General features: G+C 38.4%; 1 protein-coding gene across 1 annotated transcript; it reads right to left on the reverse strand.

Moving 5' to 3' along the window:
• Positions 1-84: 84 nt before the first annotated feature.
• On the reverse strand, positions 85-9,124 carry LOC143885061 (putative protein S-acyltransferase 14). The gene is made up of 7 exons (XM_077389020.1): positions 8,773-9,124; positions 7,970-8,216; positions 7,745-7,836; positions 2,815-2,938; positions 2,647-2,732; positions 2,492-2,557; positions 85-671 (listed from the first exon to the last, which is right to left on the reverse strand). Exons 1-7 carry the CDS (start codon positions 8,980-8,982, stop codon positions 546-548), a joined length of 951 nt encoding a protein of 316 aa, XP_077245135.1. The 5' UTR covers positions 8,983-9,124; the 3' UTR covers positions 85-545.
• Between the last annotated feature and the right edge of the window lie 5,894 nt (positions 9,125-15,018).

Below are 15,018 nucleotides of genomic sequence, written 5' to 3' on the forward strand. Positions count from 1 at the left end.
TTCTATCCCACTGAGACAATCTCACAAACATTTTGATAAAACTTTGTACTAATCCCAACTAATTATACTTATAAATACATGAACTTTGTACTAAACCAATTATACTTATTATATCTTCTTATTCTTCTTTTTGAAGAATAAAAATTGAACCAGAAATCAGCATCACTAACTGCAGCTCACCATTAATGACATTAAACAGATTTTAATTTAAACTATGATGTATATATCTTATGAAACACGCGCCATCTTCCCAGAACCCCACATGAATAATTCTGAGTCCAACACATTGAGACAAATACAAACACCCTAGGCCTAGGATCAAACCCCCATCCATGTATTCCCAATTTCACTCCTTTAATTCCACAAGCTCAAACCCTGGTATTGATATTCTGCTATTGTGGCTGCTGCTGGCACTGACAATACTAATGTATGAGACTTGGAATGGGTTCCGAGCCCGCGACTGTGGGATGATCAGTTCATAGGAAGTTAATTTTTCCATGTGACCCAAACTGTTACACAAGAAACCTGGATGGATTACCAGACCATCAGAACTCTTGAGCATCCAAGTCGGGCTTGGACGGGTACTCTAGGCCCTGAAGTGCAGGCATCCTTCTCAGATCCTCTTCTGAATATGTAGGGATGAACCAGTGCTTCTTGTCTGCTCCAAACACCTATATTTCCATGACAACAGTATTGTTAGTAATAATAGTCTATTTTTCTTCTTTGCAAGTTTTCAGTTCATGCAGATTTGGAGCGATGAGTAAACCCATGCTCAGAAGTTCTAGCTATAACTGTTGGGATCAAATGCCCTATGCTACACATGTGGAAGAGAGGAGTTGTGCATTGGTTTTGTCCTGGGCAAACCCAGAAAAAACAGGACATTTATAAGACAATATTTAACCAGGTTTAAAAGTTCACTTTTACATCAGTATAGAAGGTTATATAAGACAATAAGAGTTCTCTAAGGGCATGTTTCAAACCTACGATATTAGTGGGGAGTCCTAGCTATCAATTTCGTTTCGTTTCGTTTCGCTTGAAACATTCCGGTTTCAGTTGAAAACCAGAACAAAATCGTTCAGTTTTGGAAATTTCGGACGAAATCCACCGAAATCCGAAATTCCCAAAATTCAGGATTTCATCCGAAATTTGTCAATTTAGTTGGGTTTGTTCTACTCTCCTTGTCTCTTCTTGGTTCTCTTCTCTTCTTCTTTTATCTTCTTAATATTTACATGTAAAGTCATTCAAGTAAATGTTGATTTACTTGATATTTACAAGTAAATAAGGAAATACCCCCCAGTTGGATCTATTAAAAATAGTTTCAAGACCCAAATCTAAAAAGAAAAGTCAACTCTATAGTTCTAATATAAAATTCGAAAAAAAATAGGTCGGGTCAAAATCTAAACTTCCAAACGGTGGGGTATTTTCCCAATTTTAAAAATTTATAAATTCTATCATGTCCAAACATTATTAAATCCCAAAAGTCCAATAAAAAAAATCTTATAATTTGGTCTCTAAAATTTTTTCATCATGTCAGGCACTGGCCAACAGTTAACACTGGCATTTCAGCTGATTAATAGTGATTTTCCTTAAAGTAAATGTTGGATCTTTTGCATATTTGGTTCATTTAGCTGTTTCTTATATTTTCTAACAATTTTCCGATTTTTTGGGATTTTTCATATTTTTAACTAATAAAAAAAATTCCCTCATCATAGCAAAACGAAAAATTTCGACCGAAATCGGAACGAAATTCCCTCATCGTAGCAAGACGAAATGCTCACTGAAATAAAATTAACAACTCAGGTGGGGACAGTTGTGAGATATGAGCGGAGAGGGGAACACTTAGAGGGTGAGAGTAAGGGGATCATAAAAAACCTCTGAAAATAGGGGGGGGGAACCCAATTTGAATAAGTGTACTGTTTTTTTTCTTTGTATTGTTTTTCACTGTTTTGCAGGGGTTCCCCATGCTCTCTCCATGCTCCCTCCACTCGTTTCTTCTCAAGTTTCTCCCTCTCCCTCCACAGTTCCTCCTCCACAATTGGACCCACGAATATTCAATGGAATAATTTTTCATGATTTCCAAACATGCCCAAAATGTATTGTTAGATTTTCCAAACAAAAGCAGTCTTTTTCGAAAAAAGGTCAATCCAAAATACTACAGTAAAAGCTATGTAAATTATGTTATCATATAATTCATAATAATATTAGGAGTGCCATCCATGTATTCTAAACTAGGTGACGAGGATCATGAAGTTTACTGAGATCAGTCATCCTAGTAGGGAGCTACCTACTAGACTGAGCTGTTCTCATAAAGCAGTTGATTGGAGCCTGACTTGGATAAGGGACTCGGCAAATCCAAATGCTCAAATTATATTCCAGCAGCATTAAATGTTCAAATTTAAATAATTAGGGCACTAAACTTTGATCATGTAGTTCGACTGGAACTGAGATATCAATGCATACTTGGTTAAAAAATGGTTGAGGATGCCCTAACCTGTTCAAAGTTCTTTCTTCGACCAAGGTCATACCGCCATTTAGGGGTAGTCTTCTTCTCATATGCCTACTTGCAAAATAAAATAAATTAATAAAAAATTCAGCAATTGTAAATGAAAAAAAAACAAAAACAAAAAGTCAGGCATGAACACTGACCTCAATAGTTGTGGTATTACCCGCGACCAATGAAATATGCATGATTAGGAACCCGAGAACGCTCAATGAAAATGCTAAGTTTAGCACTAGATATAGAGCAAGCAATGATCAGAAAATGAATTTTCCTATGCAGGAAGGAAAATAATCCAAAAAAGTATGGCTGCTTACCAAATGCAAGAAAAGTGGTTGCAAGGGTTCCTGGTGTTCCAGGAATCTCTCCATCACTAAAGAATGCTATAAAATCTGGCAATAATGACAAGGTAGCAAGGGTTGTCTCAAGAAAAGTGTAGAACTGCAACAGAGGAAACGGTCATGGTAATTGATAGGCCTTTGGTTGTATAAATAATTTGTTTTTCTTTGAGAGAGAGATATTGTATAAAGTATACATACATGTATTAAATACTGGAATTGTATAAAATGCAGAGAAAAAATACCAAATGGTAGACAGCTCTCATAAACATTGATCCAAGCAACATGAATAGCATTACAATGAAAGGGTAAACCAGTAGAAATAAGTAACAATTGGGCAACCCTAAAGAGTGACTTTATGTAGAACAAGAAACCAAGATGATATCTACCAAAACATCAAGATCGTAGGTCAGATGGATGTATTCAAGGAAGCCAAATGTGCATAAGCTGAACTGCAATTCAGAAATGTTCTTGTAAACACCTAAGTTCTCTAAAATTCAAGATTTACCTAAATCCTACTTTTCCATTTATACCAAAAGCCCACAAATTTGAATTTCCCCAACAGTCCTTTCCCACTTTCGTCTTCTTGATTGATCACTGATGTTGGATGCTCAGAAGAGGAGAATGATGCGACGTGGGTCATGTAACCTTGTTTGAAGATAGTGGAGGGGTGACGTATGAAGTTACTGCGCGGGTGTAGAGAAAATACACGGAGAAAAAAAGAAAAACAAGATCTTGCTTGTGAAGGAAGAGCTTTGTAATAATTTTTCTTGACGAATGTGTGAAAAGCTGCTTACCATTAAAAAAAATGTGTGGCAAGGTGCGCTTGGGCTAGGGAATTCATAGAGGGAGAGAGGGTCAAACTGGCCATACCACCATTTGAGGGGGATTGTTTGGGCTGTCATGGCATCGATCGAATCAATTAAATCCCAAAATGGGATCCTTGAACCCGTTTGCTGCCCTTTTTTCCTCGAATGGTGATTTGGGAAAAATAGGTATTTGGGTGGGGTTTCTATCGTTTGGCTGGAATTCATGTTATTGAACATGGTCATATAGGTCTTTGTTCTTTACCAATAACAAGATTTCACTAAACAAGCTAAACTCATTGTAGAACCTGATCATTGCACATGAGGCCAGGTGGAAATGGGTGTCAAATACAACTGAGGATCTATGAAGCCCTTCCAATCGTGACTCATAATTATCTCTTGACGTACATGGTGGAAAAGAACAAAATAAATAATTAAATTCCAAAAGAAAAAGAAAAAGAAAACCCTTAAAGCACCTCTAGGCTAGCAAGCTGCCAAGGATAATTCTCACTTTTGCTCACCCAACAAATGACAATTAAGTGTCCTATCGGTCTCGATCATCCCGAAAAAGAAAGCTACAAGAATTTGAAGACAAAGAAACTACCTCAGAATGATAGATCCCAAATAATGTAAGTTGTAACCCCATATACACCATTCCCTACCTCAACCAGGTGAACCCTGATGATACTACTTATGCCTAGTTGCCTATTGGCTTAGATTGTTAGAGAGCAACTATCACCATTGGATTGTCACTGAATAAAAATTCCACAACATGTGCACTCATCAGAAACCGGATGCCAGACCATGCTTCCAAGAAAAGCGTAACCAATGTCAGTATCGAGCGAGCCAATTCACACAAAATCAATAATAAACATCCACTTCTTCCAAACAAACTGACAAAGGATGGAACAACGATCCACTATTTTCCGACGATGTCTAGCACATTATGGAAGACCTCTTTTATAAAGTGGATCGATTGTACTACATAAGGTAATAACTGTACTAGGAGCCGTGATAGAGCACAGCCAAATAGTGGGCCACAAATAATACACCACTCTCCCCAACCACCAAGAAAACCATGACTACTGTCAACACCAACCAATCTGATCAATACAAATCAATAAGAGACATCCTTATGCAAACCCTGAATGGCTTGTGATTATTCCGGAGAACTTTTGGAGCTTGATGGGTTAATCTTCACATAAATTAGCACAACCAGCCGCAAAGTCAGATTAATTGTTCGAAAAATTAGTCAAATCGCCTTTAGGGTTTTACTTTGGAGTTAGTCTTTAAAGAGTTATCATCAATGATCTTAAATTGGTCCGAGCATGAAATTTTCCATAACAAATCCCACCAAAAAAGAGCAGTAAAGAAAAATATGGGCAGCAGGAGATGTATGGTCTGGATAAAATCTGAAAAAAAAAAGAAATTGAGAAAAGTAGGGCCAATGTAACCACCAAACTAGAGAAAATAGGCTCAAGGATAAGATATAAGTAAAGATAACAGTCCTAAGGGCATCAATGGCTGAAAATAGGGTCCAATGTGGCTAAAATGGTGGTATGAAGGATCTCACCCAGAAAAGTCAACACATCGACCTCAAATCTCGTATGTCGGAAGTCTAAGAGCGTGGTGGAGAAGACAGGGAGGTCCGAAAACAGTCCAAGATAACTGTTGCCTGCAATGGATGGAACCGGAGTGAAGAAAATATCCTCGAGTGCAGCCAAGAGAATGAAATCAATGAGAAAATATGTATAAGCCCGCAAGGAAAGAGGTCAAGATCAAGATAAAGAGGCGGAATCGAGATCAAGAAGAAAGATCAAAATCAAGAAAATAGATCAAGAGCAAGGAAAGAAAAGAAGATCAAATAGAGGAAAAAAAGAATGATTTATGAACCCAACCGAGAAGTTTGAAGAAGAAAAGGGGGAGGGGGGATAGATGTAAGATATAAGAAGATATAAGGGAGGAGATGGGAGATGGGAGATGAGAAGAGGAAAGAAAAGAAAGAAGGAGTACATCATGAGGGACAAGGTGTCCCACCAATGCAAAGGTTTTACCATAAAATCCCAAAACATAGACCTAACAGAAGCAGCTTAACAGGCTCCATTTTATAGGTGATTAAGAAAGAACCTCCCAAATATGCTTATGCTGGCTTCCATTATAACACTCAGCAAGTGTCCAGAAATCTAGCAACTAGAGCTTCCCTCGCCCTCTTGAACATGACCAGCAAGTTGAAGATCCAAACGGTGGCAGCCCTGAATCAAGAATTGTAGCCCCTCCACCATGTTACAAAGCTCGTAAAGGCACTCCTACGATATAGACCACGCTCCAACCTGGCATAGAATTTGGAAGACAAGGCCTCCTTTCACTATCATCAAAATGATATCAAAGTCTCCTCTCTTTCCACTCCATTTTTAGCCAACTCATCTGCCTCCCCATTTGCTGACGCCTGAATGTTGGAATCTGGGTGAAATCACCTTGACCAGGTCCCTAATTTCATCCACTATTGAAGCCATCTTTGATCTTCCACACCCAACTGCTTTGTTGTCGGCCCAAGATATGGCATTGGCATAATCCCCTTCTACAATTAAATGTCCAATTCCTTTTGCAGCAACCCACCTTAGACCCCACAATAATGCTTTGGCTTATGCTTTATTTGCATCGCATAGTCCCGTCGGACCTGACTAAGACACTAATCTCCAGCCATTTTCATCTCGGATTAAGTCGTCAATCCGTGCCCTATCCGGGTTACCTCTTAAGCTTCCGTCAAAATTCAGTTTCACCCACCCGATGGGAGGAGCGGACCATCTTGATGCGATTGAGGTTCTCCGTTGATTTTCGGCCATTACCACTTTCCAGTTTCTGAGAATCTTGCCAACATGATACACGACGCTTCCTTTCAGCACCTACCCCAAAGGATAAGGTCGACTTTAATATCTAATGATATTCTTCCCCATCCTCGCTATGGTTGTTCCGTTCTTTCCATAGGTGTCAAATCATTGCATATGGTACTAGGCGCCAGACCACTTGGCCCACCTCTCCAAATGACCCCCCATTCCACTCTAAGATGATTTTCTATATGGAATTTGGAAGAGGCCACGATAACCCAAAGCTATTAATTACGTTACGTACATCCAAAGTCGGTAAGAAAAGGGACAATGGCCCATTAGATGATCCAAGGATTCTTCGTTTTGCTTGCACAAGACACCAACTTGCCGTGCACACTTTTCTTCTTTTTTAAGCGATCCACGTGTTAATCTTTCTCCTTGCCAATGACAAAAGGAGGTGAGTGTTCTTCCAGAAAAATGGGCAATGCATCACAAAATGACCCACTTCTTCCCTCCGATGCTGCTCACATGATGGAAGAGAAATCTAATGAAGTGGATCAATTGTACTGCTTAAGGGAATAACTCCAATAGGAGCCTAGATATACCACAACCAGCTAGTTGCCCCAAAACAACTTCCAAACCCACCCTAGCTCGCAACCCCCACCAGCAAACAATAGGAAACATATAAAGAAGGGGTGATTCAAACGGGAGGTGATGGGATCTAAAAAAATCACAAATGCTAACATTCCAAGATTGCGTCAAATTATCAACCCCAGAATGTCTTATCAGAATAACATAAAAACTGAGAGGGTTTCATTAGGTTCTAATCCCATTGAAAAGAATAGCTTTCAAATGTGTGCTCTATATGTACATCAATTGGAAACAGACATAACCAATGAAACAATAGCATTGAGACAATTTGGACTAATGTACATCAATTTTAAACAGTTGGAGACAGACCTCTCTCTCTCTCTCTCCAACTTTTGAGATTTAAGCACGGGAAACATGTCAGAAGGGATCTAGAAACACCAGTTTAAACGATGGGAAGGCGAAAAAGAAATAGTTCTCAAATCATGTTTCCAAACCAATCATATTCCTTCAAATTTACGCAAGATTCACAAGTTACCCACTCTAAAACAGGTTGTCCAACATATATAAACAGTAAACATATGCATGCCATTTTTTATTTTTATTTTCGCAGTCACAAAATTCAATCTGCAAAGGAATGCAACTAATCAAATACAGAAATACAGGGTTAGTGTAATAAAGCCAGCATACCAGGAAAAGGAGAAAGAACTTATAGTTCAAAGCTCCTACGCAATTGACAACCCAAACACAATGATGGTCCATTTTCAGCACACACCTCCCACCTAAGACCAAGAACAATGGATTCAGAAAAAAGATCTTTCTTTCTATTTCTATCTCTGTTTCAATTTTTTTCCCCATAACGAAAGTTTACAAAAAGCTCTGAAGATAAAATGGTGCACAAATGTATCAACTCACAAACAGAGCAATGATGGCAACGTGGCGGTTTGAGCTGGTTGCATTTCCGGCAGTAGCGGATTATTGGGTTTGCCGGGTCAGGGAGGGGCGTAGACTGCTGCAAACCTAAACCCGTGCCACCAAACTCTGAAGTCGTCAATGGAACTGTTTCTCCAATCTCCTCATCCACATCTGGCCTCCAATTTGGCGGAACACTGCCTGGATCCGTTAAAACTACAGAAAAGTAACTCCACAGTAGCATCACCAACTGCCAAAAACAAAAACCCGCTACTTACAAATAAAAAAGAAAAGACATGATAATTGAAACTCCCTCCGACTACAAAACTAATCGCCAAACAAATTTCAAACAAAAGAAAGTTGCAATCCATTCAAATTACAATACAATCCATTCTAAGGAAACCAATCAAACAAACCAAATATCAGAAGAAGTCGAATATTACACCACTCTTTCCTAGTAACAACCTCGAAAGAAAAGAAAAACAAAAAATTAAAATTCATAAGTAAAATTAGGGCAGATTTTTCTACATCTAGATTATAAAGCCCTGTTTTGATTGCAGGAATTTTCCGGAAAAGAAAATTTCATACTTTTTTTGCTTACTAAATAAAAACTTGAACTAATCCTAATCATTTTTTAATTAAAAGGACCTTCAATTTATGCTAATTTCCCTGTAAAATTATGGAAATAAGGGGGAAAAAAACACTTTTCCATCAGAAAAGTTTTTCTTGCAATCCAAACAGGTGGTAAGGAAAAAGAGAGAGAGAGAGAGAGAGAGAGAGAGAGAGAGGAGGAAAGGGAAATTGACCAGGAAATGGAAGAGGAGCAAGACGGCAAAGGCCGTGACGGAATGGAGACCTCCGTTTTGTAACGCGGGCCCGTAATTAGTAACGACAACGGCGTAATATGTAACGGAGACAACGCCGAGGACGAGGAGGATCATAACGGAGCCAAGTCCCCGTAAAGCCGTACAGAATTTGAACACGTTCCAAGCCATTATAGCTCCAGATCTGTGCATTCTGTATCTATAAGAACACGAAAAATAATAAAAGTTCAAATGTCAATCTCAATCTCATGGATAAAGAGGGATTTTCTTCATTTTTTTTCTTCGTTTTGAACGCGTGGAAGGAAGAAGAGAGGCCGAAAGTCGATGGTCTTCTCTGACTGACTTTATTTTAGGTAGATGATGTTTTAATAATTGTACTAACTCGCCTTGTCTTTCTATTTTTAAATTGGCTTTTTCACAGCTTTGTGAGAACTGTAATAATCTTTGAGAGCTCTTTATGTATAAAAAGACAAGACGAGTCAGTACAGTTATTAAAACATGGTTGTGCTGATATCATTTCCCTTTTTTATTTTTTAGTCTGCTGACTCACCTTGTCTTTTCTTTTTCAAACTGCTGTCAATGGTAATAACTAATTAGAGTTCTCAAAGAGCTATCAATAGCCAATTGAGAAAGAAAAGACAGGCTGAGTTTGTGCAATTATGAAAACATGGTAGTGCCAATATCAGTAGCCTTATTTAAGTGGAAAATGCTAAAAGGGCAGGAGGATATGTTGTTAGAATCAGGAGTATTAGTAGATCATAGAGATCGCCTCACGGTGTTTCTATGAGATCAACGGTCTTGATTTCACATGTTGGTCCCATTGTAGGACCCGAAAATTGCATGTTACCATCCATCCTAACAGTCTGGATCAATGTTATGTAGATGAGATCGGACCGTCGATCTGATCAACCTGCACAAGCCTGCCTTATTACCTTTGCGTTGAGTCCACCTTCATCGGACGATCCTAAGGAGAAACCCCTCCCATTAATGGGGTGCCTATGTCGACCTCTCCCATTAATGAAACTATCTCAAGTTAATCAACAAAGGAAATGGATGTAGCAGGAATTCCAAGTTTTCAACAAGATAGTATTTGTTCTCAAAGGTCTTTTTTCAATGTAGAAGCGAATTCTCCAAATTTATAACCAACCTTTCTTTCGGTGATTAACTTTATAAATTATTGAGAATTTTCTAAGAAATATCAAATTTCAGTACATAGAATAATGAGAAATGATACTATTGTTAAGTAGAAATGATACTATTGTTAAGCAAACTTCCCCGGGCCACCCCTCTAGTGTATTTATGACCATGGTTTTAAGAGAAATTATATGGTTCAAGGCCTTACAACAATAAGGGCGCCTTTGTACGTTGGAGGTACCATCCTTGATATTTGATCCAGCAGCAGCTTCTCAAACAAGTGAGCTGCTGTTGGATCAAATATATATCAAGGGTGGATCCTCTACCGCACAGTTGTAAGGCCTTACACCGTAGGTTTTAAATTTAGGCCGAAACCAAACGAAATGGCCGAAATATTTCGGTTTTAGCCAAGGTCAACACCAAATTTAATGAAGTCGTTTCTTTACAAAATTTTGTGAAATTTTTTTGCCGAAATGTAATTGAAATTTCAGTTGAAATTTTGTTTTTATCATTTTTTTACAAAATTTCTGATGAAATTTTAAAAATGTCCATCGAAATGTTATAATTTCCACCAAAATAGTGGAAATTTCCACCAAAATCGCATAAATTCACACCAAAATTTTAGACATTTCAATCGAAGTTTTTTAAAAAAAGACGAAATCATTATCTTATTTTTTGCATGATTTTGGATGAAATTTCAGCCGAGCCCGAAACATTTCAGTTTCAGTGGTGGCTGAAACCGACACCGAAACCAAAATTTAAAACCTTGTTTATGACTACTTTTCACAATACAAGCGGGTGGCCTAGGATATATCATTTCCCTTTTTAAAAATATGCTTCTACTGAGTGATCAAATTCCAATCATTACTAATTACAATACGAAGTTCCAGACAAAAAAAATTGGTTATTATAGGATTGCCTAGTACGTACATGACTGATTTATTGTATTGGCCCATCAGATGAATGGTCTGGATTAACCCATACCCATGAGGGTCCATCTGTTTGAATGGTTTGGATCAACCCATTAATTACATGACCCATCGAACGGGCTCTCCCAAAGCTGGTCGAAGTACATCTAGGGACCACATAGCTATATCCAATGTGAAATTTCTGAAGGGCCTCTTCGGGTGAACAGTCAACGTTGAGTTTTTGCTAATTACTCGGAAGGAGCCCATTACAACTTGATGATAATGAGACCTTTACAAAGCCATTTTCAATTGATTCTTTCCACGTAGTTGTTGAACTTGGAAGTCTTTTAGCTAATGCATGAATGAGCTCTTTGTAGACCAAGTCTACGCTTGATGGAACTTTCCATAAGTCATGAAAGTTTTTCCCATGGAATATTAGTTTATCAACTGGTGGGAGAAGGGCAAGGAAGATGGGAGAGGGAGAGAAATGCCATGGAATATTGTGCTTGCTATCCCCATTTAGGATCTATATAATGATTTTTCTTGGGCTGTAGACACTGGCCACAAAGTGTATCGATGCTTGAATCTCAATAGAGACTGTGTATCGTGACATTTTATTTGTTTTAGGTAAGCTGGGATCGAACCTGCGACCACAAGATTGAAAAACAAAGCCTCAACCATTAGCTACAGGTCTAACCCCTGACATGTTAAATTTGAGGGTGATGATAAATTCGCACTCCCTGTCGGATAATTCTCACCCCTGTAAAGGAGGGTATATGGCAGAATTTGATGCTTTTTAACGTCAATTCACGTTAGAGGGGTGCGAGTGGGTGTGAATTTACCATTGCCCTAAATTTGATGAATGCTTGGTTGATCATATCTTCCTGCACCTGCCACATCCGCTTAACACCCTTCATGATCCTTAGTTCCTTGGATCATTTTCCTATTCATGTTGAACCCATCGCCTACCTTCCACCTACGACTGACAACACTCATCTTGTTTAGTCCCCTCTTACTCACGAGTTGTCCCTGTTACAGGTTTCATCGCGTCGTTTACTCATAGATTCAAGCTAGTTTCAATTATGATTTGAAATTAGGATATTGATCTTTTCATTTTAAATAATATAGATTTATTTTATTTTTTATTAGTTTGAGGTTTGATTGCAGATATTTGTGTTTCATTGTGCTTTTTAGGGTTTCAATTTTCTATTTTGGCTAGAAATCAATGGGTCTTTTTTTTCTTTTAGTGAATTTGAGCTAGATTGTACCATGGCTCTAAATTTCGGTCCTCAATTAGCTGACCCCAACTAGTTTGGGACAAAGGCTTAGTTGAGTTGAGAATGCACTTCAGGCTTCACCGAAATCCGTTAAAATCATTTAAAATAATATTTTATTTAATACAAAATTTCGGCCGAAATTTTGAGAAATATTAAATAATTAACAAAATCGAGATATTTGGGTAGAAATTCCTTAGACTAAATTTCGACCGATATTTCAAATTTTTGTTTGGTGTATTGTGAAAAGAGGCCAAAATTTGGGAAAAATATTAAATAATTAACAAAATCGAGATATTTGGGTTGAAATTCCTTAAATTTTGTTTGTTGTATTGGAAAAAAAAATTCTCCACAGAAATATTTTCATGCAATCCAGGCCCTTAAATCAACGGAAATCCTACGTCAGGACTCAATCAATCTCGTATGGAGTAATGACATTCTTTTCGAAGGACCACTTTTCAAACATTTCAACTAATAATCATTCTTTTCAGTTCCCTGGGCCAGCCCCCTCTAGTGTATTTAAACTTTTACACTACAATTGGTGTGGCCCAAGAAGAAAAGGGGGCGAATAAATCATCCTCCTTATCCGTGCCGTTCATCTTCGCGACGTTCACCGTCGCGTCACGGCAGGTGACCCTGCCAGATGGCTGTGGACCCCACTCAGTTTTTATTTCTTTTTTCTTTTGCTGTCGTGGTTCGCTTTCTGTGGCTGGTTGGGGTCCTGCCTAACCCCTGCTTACTCACAAAAAAAAAAAAAAAAAGTGGTTCGCTTTCTGTGGACCCTGCTCGGTTAAAGATGATGAGGATGAAGGTGACGCGGCCCGGTCTCTGAAGCGAGGTGGACCCCGACACGTGATCCTCGAAATGGAGATGACACGCGTAAAGTGTACGTATCGAGAGATGGTTGTGAGACAGGCAAGACTCCATAAACGCGACATCATTTTTTCTTTTTTCCCTCTTGTTTAATCATAAATGTTTATTATAAATGGGAAATGATAGCAGCACAACCACATTTTAATAAGTGCACAAACCCAGATTGTCTTTTCTTTTTTGAGTGGCTTATGAAGCTTTTTTTTTTTACAACTCTAATAACTTTTGACAGCTCTTTAAATACTAAAAGACAAGATGGGTTAGTGAATATATCAAAATACTGTTGTACTGATATCATTTCCCTTAAAAATATACAATATAATCTAGTGCGTAAACTATACACACAAACTCGGTGTATCGTCGTCCTTGTCTTCTTCCATTGATGCATGTCAATCTTAGAGGGTCCTAAGTCCTAACCATCCAATCCATGGGATTCACGGTACTCGAATAATTCTACACCAAGTCATATTGAAGATCAAACAATTATTTTTGGGCAATGATAAATTCACACCCCCTATAGGATAATTCGCACCGTTCGAAGGAGGACTTTAACACCACGTTGACGTAAATTCACGTTAAAAGGGTACGAATTATCCTGCAGGGGTGGAAATTTAACATCACCCTTATTTTCAGCCCAACATTTTCTACTCAATTCAAATGAAGCTTGGATAAGTTGTTCCAGGAATTGTTTAGATAATCCTATCTTGTATAAATCCACCTATCCTGCTTCTATAATATACCTTACCCATGGGGGGCTGTTCTCTAATCATCCGAGAATAGCAAGCCTATCCAATAATAAAATAAACCCGGGCATGTTGCACGAGTAGTGTTGTGTGTCTAACTCCAGATATTTTAATGTAATTCGTTTGGTAAACTATCATCAAACTTTAGGTGACTGTTGCAAACAAAGATCTACGAGTAAGTGGAAATACAATGAAGACACGAGTTTATATGATTCGGCAACCTTGCTTAAATCTACGAGTAAGTGAAATTCAAAGAAACAAATGGGAAATGATATATTGGTCCTTTTTTTTTAACTTGAGACCGCCCTACTAGTTGATTTATGACCATGAGGGGACTATCCCAAGTTAAAAAAAAAGAGGGACAAATGTGCTAAAAACCGGTTAATCTTCTTTTCCAAATCTTCACTCTCCTCTCATATTTTTTTGAGGTGCAACTCGGGTCGGGTTGGATCGGGTTGACACCAACCCTAGCCCAACCTGAGATAGCATTCCCTCAACCATAACCCGACCCAACCCTAGCCTCGAGTTAAGGATGGTCAACGCTAACCCAATCCTCCTCTAAATCACTCAACCCTAACCCAACTCATCTAACCAAATCGGGTCGGCTTGGGTTTAGGTTCACCTAGGGCGGCCAAACAATAACATAGAAGAAAAAAACATAACCCTAAGAAAATCACGATAAAATTAGACGATGGAGGTTAGGTTCAGGCCAAGGCCAACGCCTCAACCTCAAGCCAACCTGAAATTAAATTGGGCCAGCTTTTCCCAAACCGATCCAAGGAGATGCCAACCCAACCTGGGCCAAAATGGGGTTGAACTCGACCTGAGTTGCACGACTAATATTTTTCCACACAAGGGTATACTTTTCTTGCAGTTTCTCAGCCAATCTTTCAAGAGGTATCCAATCCCTTTGTATAATTAGGTTTTCTAAAGCCAAGTTTCTCTCTCAATCAAAATATTTCCTCTCAGACTCAACCAATCTTTCAATGTAATCAATACTTTATATAATTAGGTTTTCTAAAGCTAAGTATCTCTCTTTGCTCTTTTAAGAGAAAAGAACTCGTAATCAGAATAGAATAAGCCCCACTTATCTTTAGTGGGAAACGAGACAAAATTCCACAAACTCAAAGGATACCCCACAACCATAATTTTTTTTAAAGGAAATGATATATTCACACCTTTTTCTTTCCACGGTCACCCCTTTGCAACGCAGGTCAAAACACGACCAAAAGCAAATCCTAGTCGATTACTTGGTTGATACGGTTAAAACTCGAGAGAGTCAATGGAGTTTTGATTGAC

This window comes from Tasmannia lanceolata, unplaced genomic scaffold (assembly GCF_043159265.1).
Source record: "Tasmannia lanceolata isolate RefF3 unplaced genomic scaffold, GAP_Taslan_0.1 ptg000008l, whole genome shotgun sequence".
Lineage (NCBI taxonomy): Eukaryota > Viridiplantae > Streptophyta > Magnoliopsida > Canellales > Winteraceae > Tasmannia > Tasmannia lanceolata.